This window comes from Aulonocara sp. 'chitande type north' Nkhata Bay, linkage group LG19 (genome assembly GCF_057382095.1).
Source record: "Aulonocara sp. 'chitande type north' Nkhata Bay isolate Kocher_YH1m ecotype deep benthic linkage group LG19, A_spYH_male_GT1.1, whole genome shotgun sequence".
NCBI lineage: Eukaryota > Metazoa > Chordata > Actinopteri > Cichliformes > Cichlidae > Aulonocara > Aulonocara sp. 'chitande type north' Nkhata Bay.
The window spans coordinates 18,901,233-18,923,872 of NC_141362.1; the positions used below are offsets into that span (position 1 = coordinate 18,901,233).

Below are 22,640 nucleotides of genomic sequence, written 5' to 3' on the forward strand. Positions count from 1 at the left end.
TCGTACGTTTAGGTAATGTGTGGGTGAGTGACAGATAATGCATGTGCTGCCTCATCTCATTCAGCTGTGAAATGAGATGTAATGAATATTCTTCAGGTGCATGAAAATGTCTTGGGATACATTTTCCGCAATCCCTTTTTTACGTTCCTGACTTTTGAGCTGTTTTAATACAGAGTGTTCTTGGGCTCAAGAAACAAACAGCAGATCATATGTGAGGGTTATTTTTCCCATGCACAGGTTGTACAAAAATACATCTTGCTCAGAGTGCTGTTTTGTCATAGGCTGTTTGAATGTGTGGCAAAGCGCCATGAAGTAGCAATCGCCTCTTATCCGCCAAACACCTCTGAATAACAAAGCGGAGTAATCAAGTGTTTATAACAGGATTAGCGGATCACATCAAAGCTCTTGCGTCAGGCGGAGGGTTGATAAAAATGTCTGGTGTTTTGCGAAGAGGCTTCTAAAATTAGAATAGCCACATGTTGGTGCATTTGTAATCTTAGAGGTGAATCACACACTCGTGCTGGATGCTCCACCGGGTGGCTCCAGGGCTGTTTTTGATTAGATGAATACTGTCTAGAAATAAGAACTACAGCGAGGATGCTGCTGTTTCTTTGGGACAGAAAAGATATTGAGTTTGATGATGCTCATTAAGCTTGGCCTCAATATACTGAGGGGTTAGCTGTGGTGGTGGAAAAAAATATTATTTTCTTTATTAAATAACAGGAACATTTGAAAATGTGATACAATAAAAAGTGACACATTCAAAGTCTAAGTAAAAGAAGCACTACAATCCGACTAACAAACAAATCAAACAGTTGTGGTAGAAAGGGAACTGGCAGTGTGTTTTTTCGTGATGCGGAAAAGTATTCCATCAATTTTGACAAGATCATCAACATCACTGGATGAAATGCAGCCAAAAACCCTAAAACATTCATGAAAAAGCAGCCAGTGTCCAAAGAAAAACTTTGAAAGACGTTAAGAGAACCTAGAAAACTATTACTCATGATCATTTTTTCCAAAAATAACGAAATATAAAATTAAAAATCTGGCTCCTAGAAAGCAAAGATATAAAGAAATGGGGGTAGCTCAAGATTTTTCCGTGGACATGATAAATATTTGTCAGCATGAACGTGGTTGATATTAACATGGTAACAAATGGATCACAGCATGATAGTATTAGCAGTTAGCTTCCTCACAGATGTCCTTTCATCACTGCAGACTTTTGGCGTCGGTCTCCTAAACACAGATTGCACCGTGTCCTGGAAAAAAAACAACAAAAAAAAAGAAACAAAAAGGAAACAAGATTCTTGGACGAAGTGTAACACATGTCTAGGAAAGTGGGCCCTTCTCTTGCTAGCAAGGAAATCTCTAGAAGACAAAATGATGTGTGAAATTAGGTGAGGTGGCTTTGCTTTCAGCTAAACATCCCACTCGTTTAGCTGTTTCTTTATTTCCTCCACACTGTCCTACTTCACTGTACATTATATGGAAGTTATTTAGCTCAGTGTTTGGTGAACCGTGTAACCTTGTTAATTGTGTACGGCTCTACAGCCTCGCAGCTTTTCCACAGAGCCTACTTCAAGTGAGTCACGTGAAGAAGACTTAAGAGCGCTGAAGCAAAAGACATGTTACAGCTCTACAGTTCTACGATGAGGAGATATAGCGGGGGTGTAGTCATCAGAGGCCAAAATAGGTCAGCCTGGAAGGGCTTGCTATCGTAAGTGAGCTGCCAAGATGTGTTATGAGATGGAGCCCATATTTGAAAAACATACGCCCATTCACATGCACATCAATTTTTTATTAGAGAATGCAAGAAAATGCAATTAAATGCAATTAAATATTAAGTGGACAAGGCTAAACAAGGGGGAAATGAAATTCAATATTTACCGTGTTGTTTGATGAGAACTAATGAAGTTTGAGAAACAAGAATTGTGGAGTCGGTTGAGATTCTGGGCAATGTGACAACTGGGGCTCTCAAAATAATCTTGAGCATCTTCCAGTGGCCCTATTCAGCTCTGGGGCCCCTCCATCAGTCGATTCCCCCTTTAATTAGCAGCCCTGCAAGTCTGGTTTTTAATCTGCCAAATCATCACAACTCTGATGTGGAAACTCTGCAGAAAAAGCGTTCTGCTCACAGTCCTTTTGGCCCTTGATGAATGAAAAATTCCCTCTCCGCAGATTCACTCACACATTCCCCAGATGATGATTAATTACCACTGGTATTATCTCATGAGAAGACATTTTTCACAAGGATTGCAGACATGACTATTCACTTCAGTGAGAGAAATGCAGAATATAATATCTCATTTGTCATCATCGGGTGAATTCTCACACCAGACTGAAATCACAACGTTTTGATATTTGTTACTTAATGCTAATCAGTGACAGCTTAACCAGCAGACTGTCACTTATATAGGGAATGGTAGTTTGATTAAAAATCATCACCAGAAAATTAAAAAGAAATACTGTGTCACTTTGATGACACAAAGTAAACACTGGAGAATTGATTCTTTCCAGGAACTGTATTTAATGTGATCTTTGACGTTAGCATCAATGCTGTTGTTTTAAAGCTGCAATAAGCAGAAAGTTTGAAATCTTTAAGTCACAGAGACTGATGTTCGGATTTTTGATGAATTTGCTTTTTAGAGAACTCGATGTACAGGCATGGTTTAAAAAAAAAAAGAAAAAAAAAAAAAGAATGTATGCCCACTATGTCCAGATTTGACATATCTGGACATAATAAAATAATATCTAGTTCTCACCAGGTGTTAATATCTCAATATTATAAACAACAACAACACATATTACAGAGTGTTGTTATTTAGTTAAAAAAAAGCCAAGTACACACCATGATCCACTTTTAGCAGCAATAACTTGCAGTAATAACTTTCTGTTTGATTTTATCACTCTCACATCAATGTGGAGGAATTTTGCTTTGCTCTTGTTATTTCAATTCATTGAGATTTGCAGAAATTTGTTCATGCAAAACAAACAAAGAACTGCACACATCTGTATTGCACTCATTTGATTTCGGCACCATTTTCTCTGCAATAAGTTCAAAAAGGCCAGTTTAGTTAGTACTTGTGGAAACCCCTCCTGCATGCCTATGTCCTTTTTAGTAGGGTAGTCACTCGCTAACTGTCTATTGTCCTCTGTATTATAATTGACTGAGGATTTGAATATTCTTCCTGGCTGGGGGTAAAATAATTAACATCATGGAAGAATAACTTGTGCATATCATCACAGATACAAGGCTTTCACTGTAATATATCAATATAGAGTTATATATTTTAAAGAAACATTGATTTTTCTGTCTAAATTCAGTCATCTATCAGTTAAAATGTTAATAACTCAATTATTAAACTTAAACTTTGTTTCATGATGATGCCTGGTATTAGACTCCAGTCAGTATCAGTTTGTAGTTTCAGGATTTTCTATGTTTTATCTGTGAAATTTTATACATTAAAGGAAAATAACAGAGTTTTATCAAATATGAAAACGGTCTTTAGTTAGGGAGAGCCTTCATCACCCTTCTGAGTCTCAGAGAGATGCAGAAAATAGAGACTTTTACTACCTGGAGGAGGGGGAAGAGAGGAGGAAAAGTGAGTCGAGAAATGGCCCTTGTGCTTATTTTATTTAGGCCCGCTTTCTCTCTTTTTCTTTCATTTCTATAAATAGACAGACGCTTGGCAGCTGAGGGGGTAGTCCACGCAGAACAAATGCACCCCCTGGCTGTTTCACTTCATTCGCCACATAATGAGCCAGACGGAACACGCACAGATCGCCGCCGTCACTTCCACTCTCCCCGCGACCGAGGCAGGGGCCACAAGTTGCCATGGAGATGTGGCTGTGGGGCACAGGGGCCCGGGCGATGTGACGCTAAGTCCCTCAGTCGAACTGACCTCTCCGCCTTGATCTGTGTCTCATCCGGTCTTCCTTCATATCGCCATCCCGTACTTTTGATGCTCCACCCTCCATCCTGTCCTTCTGTCTTTCATTCAGCACCATAAGGCACAAGGGAGACGAGTAGATGAATGTGGAGTCCAGTGTCCTACACTCGTCTTCTGTGCACCGTCCCTCTGATGTAATGGAGTCGGTGCGGGTATCCCTCACTCACCCATCTTCCCCTGCAAATATATTCCGGACCAGTGAACCACTGAATGCTCAGCTCCAATAGCTGCAGCTGCGGAGGTGGCACTCTTCATAGACAGGCTACACTATGTGAGCAAATACTGAAGTAAAAGTGCATTTATCATATATTTGGGAAAGCTTAGTGGTTCCTCTCTATCTGCACTCAGTACAAATTTATGGACTGTCAGGTTTTTATTTGAGGAGAGGATTTATTGGTGCACAGTGGTAAAGCTTTTATTGCATTATAGAAAAAATAACCAGCTCGTCCTCTCAATTTGATTATGTGCATCCCCACCTAATCAAGCCAAAGCATGTATGTCTGGATGATGGGATAAAGGTGATGGTGTTTGGCTAGATGCCACAAAAAGAAGAAAATATTTCTAGTGCAGTGGAGGTGTGAGCTGTTCTACTATATTAGGATTTTTCCTTCTGGGACTACAACATTGTGAGTATATTTATATGGCAAACATATTCAAACATTTGAGCAAATTCTTGCAGCACATTTTGTACAGCAATCTACTGTTATTTGTAAGCATAGATGCGGAATAAAAATGCTGGTCGCCCTATGGTGTGATTTGTTCCCATTTCTTGAGCTGAATATATGAGAAATGCCAAAGATAACACTTTGCTGGGCATAAAATAGATTTTTGTTTTGTCCCAGACAGCCATTAGCTGAAAACTCGGCATATCTCAGCAGGGTCCAGGGAACTAGAAGGACAAAGAAAAAGTGCCAGGCCTAAAAATTATCTACAGCAGATGAACTATGTCTTAAAGTCACGTCCTTAAGAAAAACAAAACAATCAAACAAAACTGACAAAGGACATAGGAGAGGTTGATCCATCTACTGTTCACCGAAGCCTCATCTGAATCCTGGACCTCAGAGGTCTCAGTGGATGGTGGTAGCTCTCAAGAAACCAAGTGTGGAGAAAAAGCTGAGGTGTGCCAAATTACACAAGAACTTGACTGAAAATCTCAGACAGCAGGTCTTATGGAGTGATGAATCCAAATTCTAAATTTTTTGTTCAAGTCATCGTCATGCACGAAGGAGGTCAAAATTGATGGAATTATGAACACAGAATAGTACAATCAGATTTTAATCCACCATGCAATACTATCTGAAATGAACTAACTGTCAACTGACCTAATTTTTTCATGGGGAATGATCCCAAACAAACTGCCAACGCAGTAAAAGCATGCCTGGATAGAAAAAACTCACGGTAGAAGACGACCAGTCCTTGATTGGACTTCTTCAGAATTAGATGATAGATCTTCTTCTGATACATCCTGGGTGGTGGTAGTGTGTGTCAGCTCATCTCAAGGATAGAAGGGGCTACCAGATGTGGTCACAGGTTTCTCATGACATTACAAATGCTACAATCAAATGTCTACATGGTAGATAACACTAAAACTAATGTATAATGCCAGACAGCCATTTAGCTAAGCAGTGAAAACCAAATGACCCTTCAGCCTAGCCATATTTTGATTTAAATCACACTCCATGCATCTTTTAAGTCTTCAGAGTGACTGCCATCCCTGCGATCCTGATGCAAGGTGACTCTCTACCTTTCTTGTTTCACAGGTTCACCGTTCATTACCACCTATTGTAAGTGGACGTCGCCTAGGGGGTGATGTTGATGTTAACTTTCCTGATGACCGCTCCCTCCTGTTTCTCTCTCTGGCCGCTCCCACAGTGCCTTTGCCTGGGTGGGCAAAGTTGTTGCATCTCAATCCTACAAATTATCAGCAAGTGCCGAGTGCAGCACAGAGAGAGAGAGTGAAATTACGAATCAGAAAATGCAAGTGCAGCACTATTCTCTCCTGCTATGCTGTTTTATTCCCCACTGCTGCTGGTGCTCCTGCGTGGTGTGGCATGCCGTTGTCAAGCTTCTTGTGGTAAAACAGTGAAGAGAGAAATTAGCAAGGAGGAGCTGGAGAAAAGTTGCCTTATTCTGAGAATCAATGTCAGCAGTCAGTTTTCAGAGCTAAGACCATCAAGCCACCCTCCCCCTTGTAAGTGCTGCTCCTCTCAGTGGGTAGCACAAGCAGGCCTGGTGTATAATCCATTAATCATCACTAAATGCATTGAGGACTTTGATGAGAGGGGCAAGAGCAGGCATTGAATTCCAATCATGTGATGCATGCTGGGTGCAGGTACACTTAAGCACCACCAGTATGTCCAGTGTATTCTCAGCCTCCACCCTTTTTCCTGCAGATAAGAAAACTTCATTAAAAATCCAACTGTAGTCTCCATACTAATTACAGCATTGCATGTAGAGGAGTGGAGGATGGGGGAGTGCTAGTGGTTTGGACTACCTGGACAGATTGGCTCATCATAGCACCCCTCCCCCTCTTTACCTCCGCACTCCTCACACACAGACGCACGCACACAAAAACACAGTCTGTCCATTTGGGGAGTGATTGTTTTTGAATCTCAGACTTGAATTCAACAAGCATGGAAATCTGAAGAGGCTAATGAGATTCTGTACCACAGTGCCGGACTATGTAATTAAAATCGGATCCAATTGATTTTTCCTGCTTTGCATACAGGCTCCGTCCCAACAGAGAGGGACTCTGCATGCTGCAGTAAGAGTCTATCCGTGTTGTTTCTAGACAGGGGAATAATTATTCATTATTGATTAACTGCTAATTATTTTAAAAGACTTAAATACCGGAATTAATTTTACATACAGTTTGGTTTGCTCTGGGAGTTTAAGGATTTTTCCCCCTCCCTCACAGTGCCTCAGGCCTGTATGATGCTATAATTAGAGGTGGTGGTGGTGTCAACATCCTCCTGCTTTGCTCCCGTCTCTGGGGCTTCGTCTGTCTCGTCAGCAGGGTGATTGTGCTGCATCAAGGACTGTGTGCCCAGCGAAGCTCTTATTGACTAGTAATGCATATAACTGGAGATAGAGATCATCGGGTTGTGCAATGCAACTAAACAATGGGCACAACAACACAGAAGAGCTGATGAGAGATCATTGAGAATGTGTTCAGCAGGACCACCAAGTGATCCCTTGTCGATGGTAACCATATTCAAATAACTTGAATGAGTTTCCTTTTATGAAAGAATTATACGTATTAGTACTCATTTTTGATGTTATATGTTTTAATATTTCTAATTCCTTGGTGATTTGATACATTTATAAACACATGCATCCAATATAAGTACAAACATGATATAAAAGCTTTTTTTGCCCTGTTGTTTTGTTACTTATAGTTAAATTACACCTTTTGTGCCCTGACACATTCAGTATGTTTTCATGTACTCCATCTGATTTTCTCAAGATCATTAATAGAATATATCCTATTCTAATGTTACACCTCTAAAGGCAGCCTTTATCCCTAATGCTGATACTAATTAGGGTGGTAAATGGAAGTGGAATAGTAATTATATTATACTATTTTCTACTCTTACTGAGCACTCAAAGTGCTTTCTGCTTAGTGAATGACCTGCTCTGCCTCCTGAGCCACAGCCACCTGATATAATTTGTATGTTGACAACTTGTGTGATTGATTGTACCGCTGCCTGATGACAATATAATGCATCAAATGTGGGTTTAACTAGCAGGAACGACAGATTGTGGCGCCCTCAATTTATTGCTTATTTTTCAGGGACTTCTGTATTATAAACGTCCAACAAAGACTCTTATGAAAAAGCTTCTGTCGCCTGATATGAAACATAATAAATAACAACAAGAAGCACCATGTCGTCACTGAACATGCAGTTCATCCAATGGCCACTTGAGGCTTGTTTTTTATAGATACCCATGCTAAAACGCCAACAAGAATTAAGAAGACAGCAGACAGCTTCAAAAAAGTATTGTATTTTAAATCTCACACGTTTTATTTGTGTTAATGAATATTTGCCACTTCGAACACAGGTGTCTTTAGGCAACAGATGGCTGCTAAACTGAGTCACTGAATTGGACCTCTTGACAGAGATTAAGTTGTTGGTTACTTTTGGAGCAAATTTTAAATGTCATTATTTCACAAATCATAATTAACTGTACTAAGGGAGCTCGAGGAGGTGGTCAGGAAGAAGGAGGTCTTGACATCTCTGCGTAAACTGCTGCCTCCACGACCCGGACTTAGATAGTTGGTAGAAGATGGATTGATGTCCACCACTCCAAGTCCACCTCTGAGTGACTCCAAAACAACAGAATGAAGGTTTTGAAGTGGCCTGGTCAAAGTCTGGAATATATCATATTGAGATGCTTTGGAATGACCTTAGAAAGCCTGTAATACTAGAGAGGCCCTCCAGTGTGGCTGATTTAAAACAATTATGGAATAATTGTTATTTAATAGTAATAATAATAATAATAATAATAGTGGGCCAAAATTCCTCCACAGCAGTATGAAAGAGTCTGTGTCAGTTACAGAAAACACTTGATTGCCGTCTTGCTGCCATGGCTCTAACGAATGGTTCTAACTGCCTGGTAAGGACACCTGTCACTCAACACAGATATCTGACTGACTCAGTCCTTCTGGTGGAAGAGTTATACAACTAATTCCCCTCACCCCACAACTTTTCTGAATGATGTAGAGGTAGCCATTTTTAACATGATAATCCAGGAGGATTGACTCCCTTTTGCAGGCAGCCTCTAGTGGCACCTAGGGGAACTGCCATTTTTGTCACTTGCCCTGCTTGGATTCAGCTGTAGCTTCTACTAACCAAGCTGGGAAGCATTGGCTGATAACTTCGTCTTTGAGATCAGCCATCATGACATAACAAAGTAAGTTAAGAGTTTGTGTGAGTAAAACACGTGTGCTGATGTGTTGGGCCTTTAATGTTTGCTGGTATTTTAAGTTGGCTCTTTAAGTGCATGCCTACAGCCATTGTAGGTTATATAATAATGCTCATAAGATGGAAAGAAATTGTTAAGATTAGTCCATCGTATCATATACACGTATCCAGCGTATCCGCGCGTTATTTCTGTAGGAATACCAAATAATAATAATAATAATAATTAGTATCTGTGGGATGTAGCCAGCCAGAGTAATTTTCATCTCGCTTCTGTGGCATATTGTATTTGCTAGAGTTAACAAATGGTCTAAAGAACTAATAAAAAGAAAAACAAACAGGAAAAAACAGCAATCAGTTTTTGTGTCAAAACCTTTGTGATTTCCTACCTCTCGATTATCCCCTTCCTCTCATTCTTAGCAGCAGCGGACTGTGGGTCTGGAAGAGATTCACGGTTTGTGTTGCAGGTTTCTTCTCTCAGCTGATGGTGACGTAGTTGCGCGCCTAACCGAGTCTGTCTGTGTGACTTTTAGAAATGGGGGGCGGAGGGCTGTAGGGCGCAACCATTTCACACCATCGTCGCGTGAGAGTGGTTCTAATATTGACAACTATACAAATTTTTTAAATATTACTCACGCGAGGACGGCACGCTCGTCTCCAGCTTTTACTGCAAGCTGCAGAAACTGACTTTGAGGGGAGCGCACAGGAGACACACCGCGGTCATTCCGATGGTGCGCCAAGTCCAGCAGAGAGCCCTGGCAACTCAGAGAGCTGGATGCACAGCTGAGCTTTCCATGAACACACGATGTCACATCTGTAGCGAAGACAGCAGGCGGGGAGCTTTACGCCAGTGTCTCTAACAGCTACATCACAGATTTCTTGCGCTACCGCAGCCGAGAGAGGAGGAGGAGAGCGCTGATTCACGGCTTGCAGGAGGAGGGAGAGCCGTGCGGACAGGCTAAGAGGATCCATCTCCACCAAGGCTGCAACCTTAAAATACTGACCACCCCCCTCCTCCTCCTCCCTTGTCACTGACAGCTTTGCGACCCGGTCAATCCGTCAGACGGGGAGGATCTGGGCAGGAGGGCGCCAAGGCAGAAGAAGACCAAAGGCGATCACCTCTGACCAGTTTGATCCAATCGCCAATCTCGAGCAGGCTGGAGACCGAGACAGCGGCATCACTGGAGGATTTTGGTCCGAGGAGCACGTTAGACTAAAGAGATCCAAACAGCGAGGTTATTTTGAGACTGTTGGCAGGCTGATCTGCGCGGTAAAACAATAATAAAGGGGGCGGACAGGAGCTATTTCGCAGTCGCTAAACTCCCCGGAATACAAATCCAGGTAGGTTACAATGAATAAGGCATGATTCAAACTCGCAGGTATGTCTATAGAACCTAGTCTTCGTGACATGGAGGGCAACTTGGTATGCAGAAGACAGAATTTTAAATATAATATGCTGCTGAACACGAATCACATTACATGCGTTTTAAGATGCAAAAACAGGCGATAGCTGGATGCGGTCTGTCACTCCGGAGCGCTTCATTCTGCCCAGGCTTTAACCTGTCTGTCCGCTCACACTGCTCCTCGTGATTGTGCAGATATGATCCATTGCAACGGACTGAAATGGATTCGTGATACACTCTAATGGGTGTGCCATTAAAATAATTGGCGTCTGGCAACGCAACTGAAGGATACCGGTTGTTACAGCTTGCCGAGCTCATCATTGCTGGTGATTGGCTGAACACCTGGACTTCCAGTTTCACGTATGTGCTTTTATGTTTACGTTTATATCCCGGATTCTCCTGTACGCTGTGTCTCAATTGGGAGTTAATATCTGAAGACGAGTGTCTCCTAGACATGTGCAGCCCAGGCCTGCATGCACACTATAAGTTAAACTGCGGGCCTATAGTCTCTCCAGCAGGGATTCCCCCCTCAGGTAGTACTGACACTGGTACGGAGAGCGAAACGGCCTTCTGATGATTAATCAGCAACAGCTGCGGCTCCCTGTCTGCTGAGTCCATGTTTCACGGATCTCAGATAGCCTCCTTAAACAAGACCCCTCTTCCCAAAATAGAGAAAGAGCAACTGTCTCGTCCATAATGCTATCTGCATCTGTCAGGACATATAGAAGGGGGTGCACAGTGATTACTATATGATGCACATGATAAGAAAATGTGCATTTCTCTGTTAAACCCCGCATGGTATACTTGGATACTTTTTAAAAACTGTTTTATAATCCACAAATTGTTTACTAAAAAACGGATTTGACATCTAAGAAAAAGCTCAAAATAAAACTAACAAATATATTCTGTTCAATTTAAGGAAAACAACAAACTGACATTTTTAGAAGCTTTAACAAGAAGAACAAAAAACACTGAAATGATGATTTTGTGCAACACTGGCCTGTGTGCTGATTAACTGGAGGCTCCCCATTACAGATAATAAATATCTGTAACACTTTCAGTTCATGTTTTAGACAACTTTTGCTAAAGGTTGTTGCTAAAAGTTGACAGGACTGCCTAATCTTAGCAAAATGAAATCAGTTTTATGCTATGCTGTTGTTGTCCTGGTTTTCAGGCCTGTAGGTTTCAGCTTAAAATCTCCTCAAAATGAAGCCAACAATCTGTTTGCATTTAATCTGCAGTAGCAACAATAGTATGACTCAATATTTGTTGTTAATTATCTAGATTAGTGCCTCGTCTATTAAATGTGTTTGGCATATGTAGATCAGACGTTTGGATTTTTCACCATCAAGTTCAATTATATACATACACAAAGAACTCTGCATATTCAGAATATCACTTGAACTTCATTTTCTTGAAGTAAAAAGTGTTTCAAAGTTGTGTGAATGGAGCTGAAATGTTTTCACTCTTAACTGTTTGTGGTTGAAGAGGTCACTGTTGGATTTAATTGGAAAACGTCAAATCTGATCTTTAGCCTTAATTTAGAAATGTCACTTGTGATGTGGTTCCTATGCTAATGTCCAGCATATGTTAATAACTTGGTCTTATCTGTTCATTTTTAGCACATTTCCGGGAGTTGCTGAACGGCCTCGATTAAATGCCCCTGCATTCACAATGCAAAATACAATCCTTAAAACAGTAATTAGTATGCAAATTGTTCTGTGTAGCTCCTAATTTAGGGGTCACGGTTCTAATGGTGATGCACGTAGAGTAATGGGATGGTTAAATCTCCACTGCTTAACAGCCCCCGAATGCAATTTGTGTGAAGATAGAAAATCAATATTTCAAAAACAAAATCCTCGCGGGGTCATACACCTGAACAGTCTCTCTGAGTGCTTAATGTAATTACTGTAATGAACTTTACTTTATTCCTTAAGATTATGTACTTTTGTGTCTTCGGTTAGTCAGTCAGTGAGTCAATCAATCAGCTCCTCGCTTTTAGGGCTGCAAATGCGAGGAAGGAATTTTTACATGCATAAGGAATGACTGTGCCCTTAAAACGGCAAAATCTACAGCTTAGAAAAGTACAAGTGTTTATTATTTGTCTTTTGGGAGGCATGAAAATGAGCACGACTATGGTTTACAGCTGAAGTATTTCTTCCGAGCATGATTTTATTCAGCTTGTGAAATTTATAAGTCTAATGGGATAAGACAGGAGGCAGTTACCAAGCAATTGACTCTCTGTGTCCAGTGTCACTGTATGGCATTATATCTTTAAACCCTCTCTGTCAGCCTGGTAGTTTGCTCTTGGATTCGTGGGTATTTGGCTTGTTTGCCATTTTGTTTTACCTCTGTTTATCCAAGGCAGAGTGACTGAACACATTTGAGTGTTTTTCATCACTCCCCTTCCACACACATTACACTTGGAGGCACAAGAGTGCCGCTGCCTCAATTAAAGCTGCAGGAAATGACAGCAAAGTGTTAAAATCATAGGGGATCACAGCTCATTGGAAGCAGCTAGAATCAATAATTTTATATTAACTGCAATGAATGAAAGGCGTCATTTGTAGCAATAAATCAACAGCAAATTATCAGTTAACTCTGCAGGGCCCGTCTGTTCTTGCTTTGGTCCATCCATCTGTCTTCTTCTGCTTATCCAATTCAAGGTCATAGTGGGGCTGGAGACTCACACCAGCTGTCACAAGCTGAGAGGTCGGGTACACCCTGGACAGGTCGCCAATTTGTCGTGGGGCCAACAACCATTCACACTCATAACCACGGCCAATTTAGAATCACCAGTTAACCTCTGGCCTTGCAAAGAAGCCAGAGTACCCAGTGAGAACCCAGACAGGCCTGGCCAGAACATTCAAACTCCACACAGAAAGGCAAGGACCTTCTTGCTGTGAGGCGACAGTGCTAATCATCACACCAGCGTTTTACCCCTTTTTTGTTGGTCGTGATCTGGTTTTATCGTTTTGAAAGTGTTGAAAATTACCCCATAAGAGCGGTGTAATCTGCACAGCTCTTGCAGTGTAATTTTCAGCTGATTTGAGTGAAAAAGCTCAGAGAACCAGCTGCGCTCTACCTGTTCAGCACAACACTGGAGATAAACAGCGATGATATATAATGCAGCATTTAGCAGATAATATATTTCCCACAGGAGTTATTATAGTAATAAGTTGGACAGGCAATGTACTTTTTAAATTCATGACCTGTTTTGAGTTGACACAATAGAAGATGATACACAGCAAAAACAGTGTGCGGATTTCAAATTATTTAAAGTCTGTTAACTGAAAATAACACAAAGACGGAGTATCAAATACTGAAACTCTATCGTTATTTCTTTTAAAAAAAATATGTGCTTAGGGCAAATTTGAGCAAGCAGCACATTTTAAAAAAATAGATTGCAGAAGTGCAACAAAAGACTGTCAGACCTGGTGGAACATTTCACAACAAAGCAGGTTAATAGGTAACAAGACAAGGTATAAAAATCATCCCAGAGAGCCTGAGCGTTTAAGAGGTAAAGATGAGTGGGCTTCATCTCTCTGTGAAAGACTGCATAGCCAAATGGAAAGGAGTTTTCGGGGATTTAATTAACCCTTTAAAACCGGCCAGAGCGGACATGCTCCGTTTTGCGTAACTATTTTTAAATCCTGGTAGCACTGCAACCACATGAGCTAGCGCAATAATTTTTTTTGCATATGAAACCGGAGGAGTTGTACTTACATCTTATGCCATCAGCTTGTCCTAGGTCACAGTTTCCTTCCACATATAGTTTTGCAAAAACTGCATAAAAAGCACTTGCAGCAACAAAAACATAATATTCCAGAAACAGGCTTTGCCGATCCGATCAGCTGTTCATAACACTTCCTACGTCCATCAGCACGAACTATCGCATGTCCGCCATGACCTGCCCGAAACCGGAAGTGACGTCATTTTCGTGGAAATGTAGTTTTTTTCCCATCAAGGCCATCAAGGCCTGGTGTTTTTAAAAGTTATGTTTGACTTTATGACTTTCTGTGTCGTTTCTGGGATGCTTAGGACTCATATTGCACTGCTGGAAATAGTTTATTTTGATGCATATGCTGCTTTTTTGCAAATTTGCAGTATAATATTTATTTTCGTTTTTCCTGCAGTGTATAGAAATTGGTGTATTTCAAAATAAAACTATAAAGACACTCAAAATAAATTTCCTGTGGTGGGAAACTAGTTTGTGCAACTTTTTTGTATTTACAGTTTTGAGGGATAAGCCTCTTAAATTTATCTAACTAGAAATATATGTTAAAAAAACAAAAACGATTTTCAATTTTTTTATAGTTTATTGCACTTTTTTGCAATTTATGTAATTACTATGCACTTAATGCATGCATATTATTAAAATTTAGGCTGTAATGGTTGTATTGATGTATAGCAACTTGAAATGCTCCCAAAAATGGCTCCACAACATGTAAAAATATAATATAAGCTCTGGCGGACTTGGTTCTATGGTAGGTCTTAAAGGGTTAAAGTATATAAAATCATTAAAATAAAACAGGAAATCTGGTGACATCTAAAAGGCTAAAAACTGTTTTGGGAATCTGAAACAAGTTGTCTTTGTAAGGTTTGAATTTACATTTGCAAAGGGGTCTAATAGCAGGCCAGGGTATAGCAGCAGCCAGGCTGTGTGGTATTTGACAAAGAATGACAGTTTAACAAGTACAGAATCATTTAATTTAACAAAACTCACAGAATCCTTAAAAATTTCTATTGCAAAACAAAGTGGACTTGATTTTTGGGATTTCAGATGGCGCGTCTTTAAAAACAGCCAACGTTCTGTTGTGGAAATCACCAAAAAGCAGCGCCAATGAACACAGTTCATCACTGCATCACAAATACAAGTTAAAACTCTTTCACTGAAAGAGAAAAACATGCATAAACATTTTCCAAAAATGCTTCCGCTGTGTCTCATTTATGGTGGCAGGTTAAATAAAAGGTTAAATATGGTCTGATCAGAGAGATTTTGAATTTGACATCTTTATCAGGGGAAGCTTTGACTACTTTAGCAGCGCAAAAGCACACCGTGCATGCATTACAACAGCATGGCCCCACTGCAAGAGGCCAGGTGTGAAACTCACCTGGCCTGTCTGTGCCTGTTCCTAAAGCATGCACAGTGTTATTAAAAGTAGAGGTAATGCGACATAATGAATAAAACTTAAAACTTTTAAAATTTTTTTGGTATAACTGTTCATTCAAATCAGCTTTTATTTCTTTATGGAAACAGCAGTGTGAATTAATTATTGCCATTCCCAACATGTATCATGCAGAGAGGCTGACCCTGCAATCTTAAATCCTGTGTGCTTCATTGCAGTTTTTACCCCTCCACCTCAGCTTGTCACCATGCAATAAAAAGACAAGGAGAAGCTAGCAGCTCAGCAGTACTGCTCTTGATTTTAAAACAGGAAGAAGCATCTCCTTAAGCCTTTCTCAGTGGCTTCAGCAGCTCTTTAATACCTGCTTGTCAGTTTGACCATTTTCACATTTTTAAATTAAATGGTTAGTACGTGTTATTAGAGATTTATAGCACTAACAAGGGGAATGCACACATATTTTATTTAATTGCCCCCCAAGTTTACTCTCATCAGTGTCCAGGTCCAAACAAAGGCAAAAACCTGAGTTTTTAAATTCAAATTTTCTCTCGCTAAGTTATAACTTTGTCACTCAATTATTCTCCTGTTGATTTTGTTTGTGCTCGGCGCTGTTGGTTCTCACAGGGATGGCATAGCTGGCTCCAATCCATATAAATGGCGCTGCTGATTCAGTTAAATTTAAGTTCCTTGTCTCCAGCTTCTGCTGCCGTTTGCTGTCATCCCATTTTCTGTCCTCCAGATCAGTGTGCTGTGCTGCAATCAACGTCTTTTTTTTTTAACATTAACATCAGAGGATTGTTATATCGAGCTGAGATCGCCTCTGTATCACCTCTAAAAAGACTCATCTCTGTGGATGTTATTGAGGTTATGATCTCTCAAAAAGACATTATAGTCTTGCAAGTGATGCAATTATTTATGCCTGTGAACCATTAAATTAGAGATATTAAGGATAATTTATTCCAGAATAGATGAATTGATCTTATCAACGCTTGCACACAAGACCTTGACAGAGATTTTCCCGGTTTCTTGCAGATTTCACAGAAGGTGTGGGTTATCATTGTCCTATCCAATATTTGGCTTTTGAATTGGTGTACTTTTTAAAATATGCCACCAACTGTTTGCTATGCACACCTCCAATAAAAGTTTTTTCAGCTTTCCAAATTAGCCAGCGGTCCACCCGGATGATATCATATCCAAAAACATCACCTGGGAGTTCAAGTAGTTGGTGTTATTGTAAGAGCCTTTCAGATTGAATGAGCTAAATCAAATAAGAAAGGTGCATTACATTGCATAAAATATGTCCTTTAATGGATCTCTTTTTTTTTTTCCCGAGAGTGCTTTAAAGTGCCATGGGTTTGTATTGTACACCTTTTAGTGCAGGGTGGCCCCAGAGGTAATCAACCCTTTAAGCAGGAATCAGAACCTAAGAATGCACTTTTTTGTGTACAAATTGAAAAATGACTTGAACTAGATTTAGTTCGAAAAAAGCAAAGGGAAGTGTGACAGTAATACAAAAATGTAATCCTCTGGTGAATTTTGGGTAGCGTTATTAACTTACCCTGCATGTATCTCTCTTAAGAGATCATTTTAATTCAGACTAAACTGCCTGTGAGCCTCAGGAGGTCCGGAGGTGTTGTGGAGGCTGCATAGAGGGTCCCATCCAACTCACTGAACTGTTAAACAATCGGGTAACACCAAGGGGAGAGCCTTTATAATAATTCCCCCCTGTGTTATATCATCTAAGTTTTGGGGTGGTCAACTGTTCATTATGCTCCTGCTGCCTTAGGCCCCAGCTGTTGGCATCAGAAGGATGGTCGAGTTGTATCTCATAAGAGCTGAAGAGGTGCGTAAAATGCTTAGCTAGGGCTTTTATGAATTTGGACAGTGTCTGCATTGCTATTGTAATGCTGCTCTCTCTTGCAGAAGTGGTAAGTGCGTGTTTAGGGCTCAGTGTATAATGAATTTGGATGGGACATCTGTAGCCTTTGTTTCACTTTGCCTCTTGACAATCTCCTGCCTCCCTGCTGCTGTTTTTTTTGCCAATGCGACATTTTGGACAGTGCTTAGTTTGGCAACATTGCATGCCTGCTGAGCGAGCTGTTCGGTTCAGAGCTGTGTATTACCCGAGAGATTTCAGACAATCATGCTCAAATCCACATTATTTGTTGCATGTATCCACATCTCAAATCAAAATAAAGTTTATGATTGGAAATGAGCCCGCAGGCTGTAATTTTATTAAACGAATGTTGTCTGCATTGCTCACATATTCATTTACCGACCTGAATCGCTGAGCATTTTCGGAGATAACATAAAGATCTCATGAAAATGGTGTTTGAAGTAGAAAGGAGAAACCCAATTAAGCCGCACAGAAGGATGGTTGGATAATTTGAATTCTTGCGCTCATTTAAAATTAAGAAATTCTTTTCTTGCTTCAGTTCGTGTTTGTTTCTCCCTGTGAAATGCAAACACAGTCTTGCAGACTTGTACCACTTGAAGTTTAAAACGATGTGAAAATACCCTGAGGTTGGATACTCCTTCCATTATGTCATTACATTAAATATTAAATTATTACGCAACTATTGAGAATGCACTGTACTCTAGTACAATAATATTTATTTGGTACTAAAAATATTCAAGGCAAAAAAAAAAAAAAGCTTACAAAGCAATGTGAGACAGTTGCTTTGTAAGGCTGAAAATAAAGTCTTTCATTCTTGTAATAAACTGTATAATATCTGTTGTTTCTGTCTGGTGTGTTTAGGTGGTGGGCGGAGGAAAGACACAGCCCAGTGCTGGATCCCAGAGCGACTCTCAGTGTGGTAAGGACCCTTGAGACGAAGGAGGGTGCATGGAGGGCTCAAAGCCTGTAAAACCAGGGTCTTCAGCCTGCCTCTGGTTGGGGCTGGTCTCTGTGGCTGTAGCCTTCCTTTGTACAGAGGCCCGGACCACTCCGAGCCCTCTGCTCAGCCCCAGCAATGGCACCTGCAAAGGGAACACAAAGTGTCATACAGGGATTATCCTGCCCATCTGGTATCCCGAGGATCCTTCCATGGGAGACAAGATTGCACGGGTCATTGTCTATTTCGTGGCACTGATCTACATGTTCCTCGGAGTATCCATCATTGCTGACCGTTTTATGGCCGCCATTGAGGTCATCACCTCCCAAGAGAGAGAAATTATTATCAAAAGGCCCAATGGGGAAACAACCACCACCACGATCCGTGTGTGGAATGAAACGGTCTCCAACCTTACCCTCATGGCCTTGGGCTCGTCGGCTCCTGAGATCATGCTTTCTGTAATCGAAGTTTGTGGACATGAATTCAAATCTGGTGAGCTTGGGCCCTCCACAATCGTTGGCAGTGCAGCTTTCAATATGTTTGTCATCATTGGCCTCTGCGTGTCTGTCATCCCCCAAGGCGAGGTACGAAAGGTCAAGCACCTCAGAGTGTTCTTTGTCACTACAGGCTGGAGTATCTTTGCCTACATCTGGCTCTACATGATCCTGGCTGTTTTTTCTCCCAATGAAGTCCAAGTCTGGGAGGGTCTAGTCACGCTGGCCTTCTTCCCCATATGTGTACTCCTCGCATGGGTGGCAGACAGACGACTGCTCTTCTATAAGTTCATGCACAAGAAGTACCGCACTGAAAAACATAGGGGTGTCATCATTGAGACCGAGACCGAACGCTCCAAGGGGATTGAAATGGACGGCAAGATGGTTAACTCTCACTTCATGGATGGAGGTGCAACCAGCAATCTGATTGGTCTGATTGAGAGCAAAGAGGTAGATGAGTCCCGACGCGATATGATTCGCATCTTGAAAGACCTGAAGCAGAAGCACCCGGAGAAAGAGTTGGATCAGCTTGTTGAGATGGCCAACTATTACGCTCTCTCGCACCAGCAAAAGAGCCGTGCCTTTTACCGCATTCAAGCTACGCGCATGATGACCGGAGCTGGAAATATCCTGAAAAAACACGTAGCAGAACAGGCGAAAAAGAGCGCCAGCGTGCAGGAGGTGCACGTGGAGGAACCAGAAGAGTATGTTTCCCGGATCGCTTTTGAGCCTGCTGTTTACCAGTGCCTCGAGAACTGCGGGGCCGTTATTCTGACCATCACCAGAAAAGGAGGCGACATCAATAAGACTATCTACGTGGATTATAAGACGGAGGATGGCTCGGCTAATGCCGGGGCAGACTATGAGTTCACAGAGGGTATGGTAGTATTCAAACCCGGAGAGATGATCAAGGAAATAAGCATTGGCATCATAGATGATGACATCTTCGAAGAGGACGAGCACTTCTTTGTACGTCTCAGTAATCTGCGCGTCTTGGAAACTGAGGATGAGGTGTTGTCTGCCAACAGTCTCCCATATCCAAAGGCGGTGTTGGGGTTCCCCACTGTGGCTACTGTGACCATTCTGGACGATGATCATTCAGGCATCTTCACCTTTGAGAGTAACTCAGCCCATGTCAGTGAGAGCATCGGTATCATGGAAGTCAAAGTGTTGAGGACTTCTGGGGCAAGGGGGACGGTCATCGTGCCTTATCGCACTGTGGAGGGACTTGCTAAAGGAGGAGGAGAGGACTTTGAAGATACGTACGGAGAGCTTGAGTTCAAAAATGATGAAACCTGGTAAGGCACCAACATTTTCTTTGTGTGGTTGGAGAGGAGTTGCTTTTTCTTATTGTGTTTTTGGTATTTTTAGTTAGCAAGCTTATTCAAAATGAAATGCACCCAGGAGTCATTGATAATTTTGGGTTAGTTTAAACTCACTGATTTATGTTTTGCTTTTGAAATTCAGTTTGATGCCGGTGTACCTTTCTAGAAATAATATACTATTTGATAGCTTCAAAGATATTCAGCAGTCTGCGAGAAGGCTGTGAGAAGCTCGTCGCATTTGCTTTGAAAAGAGATATTGTCTTCTTTGCCTGTTGACATCATTTAGTTTGGAGCATACTTTGATAACCTGTTCATGTGTAGCTTGCACTCATCAAGCTGTGACCTTTAAATGCCTTTTTTTCTTTACATGGTTGGGTGATGTATCCTCTCATCTGAGCGTGCACTCTATATCCCCTTGTTTTCCCGTCAGGAGATTTTGCTGTCATCACAGTGCTTTGGTAGCAATCCTGCGTGTGTGTTGCATGCAAAAGGGATTCAACTTTTGGATTCGTCACACGAATTCGTCTCTAATCCTTGCTGTTTTTGTTTTGTCAAACTCTGGGATTTGATGAGACATGTAGGTGTGATTCCTCCATGAGGCAGCCCCGATTTAAAAAAACAAAACAAAAAAACCCTGAATTAATTTTAGATAGTACAATTACGTAAATTGTGTGTGTTGTGTAGCCTTGTCAGCTGTACCATCTGTGTACAATATTGCCCAAAAACAACAACAACGGAAAAAACCCCAAAAACACATAGCCTTACAAATGAGTGGGCATTTTTGGCGGTTTTTGCAATAACACCAACATACCATACTGTAGCAGAAATTCTATCAGGGCCATATATTGTATGACACTGCTGCATTAAAAAAAAAAAAAAAAAGATGTATACAAAGCACTTCTCTAGGATACTGGATTGTACACAAAACAGTGGCTCTTAAAAAATATTGATTTGCTTATTTCACAGCTTGCATCCGTTTGCCTCTCACATATTGGTCTGCAGGCACTGAATCAAAGTGACATGCATCTGTGACATTCCCTTCCGCCACCAATCAGGACCCACTCAGTGTGCCGTGGCGGACTGGCAGGGACTGTGCTCCAGGCTGTGGGTTCCTGAGGGCTGAGGCAGCCCAGGGGACCGGGGGGAGGGGTGTCGGGGTGATCACCATGCTCTCGGGGCCCGTTGAGCTCTCAGGCTTTTGCTTGATTTATGTGAGAGATGCTTTTTTGGAGCTGGGCTGCTGAGGGAGTTAGAAGGGAGAAATGCGGAGAGAGACTGCTGTGATGCTGTCGGCATTGTGAGGGAATGTTAGCGTATCGATCTGCTCATTGTGTTGAGCATCATGCTGCGAGCTTCTTACAGTGCGGCACAGCTTCAGTATGAGTGCACAACACTGTAAATTGATAAAGACCAGTCATGTGTTAGAAGCAGAATTAGCAAACGTTTCTTTAAAATGGTCCAAACTATTTTCGTTGTTGTATATTGGATGCGTTCAATCTCACAATATAAACAAGCCAGGTATAAAAATGAGAATCCATGTTGAAATAATTAAACGAATGCTTTTTATACTTTTTAATGTTTACCCTTAATCGAAACATGTAGCTTAAAGCCACAGCCTGCAAGCCTAGCTTTGCATAAACACTGGAAAAGGGGCTGATAAGCGAGCCAGGCTCTCTATCCGGTTGTTCAGTGATGATGCGACGAATCCTACTTCCGGGTCTAAAGTAGTCTGCGTTTAATATGGCTTTTGTGCAGTTAACATGTTTAATGTTATGTATTTTCTTCTCAAAAAGCTCCTAAAACAGTCGGTGATCCCTGTTGACCTCCCTCGGCTTTTATTACCACTAATCATTTATTTAAGCTCAGTTTTTAAAACCTTAGGATGTAACTACAGCCCAGCCCATGCAGCAGTATATGAATGACTAACCTCGTATTGTGGATGGATTATCTCAGTTGTTCTCCTGGCTGAAGTTTGGTCCTTTTACAGCATCCTGCCATGCGATTACATTTGTTCCTGACCACCGACAACACTCACGTTAACTTTTATCGAGTGGAAAAAAAGTTAGCTTGTTTATATTATGCTAACATAGCTGTGTCGCTAGCGGTCACGTAGCACATCATTATATACCAGCTAGCCAAACTTCAGTAACCCTGAAAACATCACTGCTGTTTAGTTTTCTGTCTTGGAAGTGATAACAGAGCTGTACGTTTTAATTTGTTTCCAAAACCCCGCAGTCAGGACATGCTATATTGTATTTAGATAGAAGCTAGCGAGCTAACTTCCTGCTAACTTCTAACTCCGTTAAATGTCATAAATTCCATTTTCATGGATGCCTGGATGTTAAACTCAATTTTTACACCTGGTAGAGCAGAACGCTGATCATTTTATTAAAGATGAAAGACTTTAGACAGTTTTTCAACTCTCAGTAATGCCATAGTGATCGTTTGATATATGGACCTGCAGCTGAGTTTAGACCCAGACACGGCTAGTGACGTCAGACTGAACAACCGGATAATGTTAACTAAATCCTCCTAACAAGCATTTGTAAAGCTCACTAATACTCTTTATAGCATCTGTCTTCGCAT

The 22,640-nt window shown here is 41.2% G+C and overlaps 1 protein-coding gene and 1 long non-coding RNA gene across 4 annotated transcripts in view; one reads left to right on the forward strand and one right to left on the reverse strand.

Annotated features, from left to right (window-relative positions):
* Nucleotides 1-1,812: 1,812 nt before the first annotated feature.
* On the reverse strand, nucleotides 1,813-10,247 carry LOC147306816 (uncharacterized). Its single transcript, XR_015126503.1, has 2 exons — nucleotides 9,262-10,247; nucleotides 1,813-6,337 (listed from the first exon to the last, which is right to left on the reverse strand). It is a non-coding gene; the product is annotated as an uncharacterized LOC147306816 (long non-coding RNA).
* Nucleotides 9,413-22,640, forward strand: part of slc8a3 (solute carrier family 8 member 3) — a 139,472-nt gene continuing 126,244 nt past the window's right edge. For all 3 annotated transcript variants that reach the window (XM_086275788.1, XM_086275790.1, XM_086275791.1), the window contains exons 1-2: nucleotides 9,413-10,213; nucleotides 18,160-20,027. In XM_086275788.1, coding sequence (XP_086131914.1) covers nucleotides 18,247-20,027 — 1,781 coding nt within the window. In that variant the 5' untranslated portion in view covers nucleotides 9,413-10,213; nucleotides 18,160-18,246. The remainder of the gene's footprint in view (nucleotides 10,214-18,159; nucleotides 20,028-22,640) is intronic.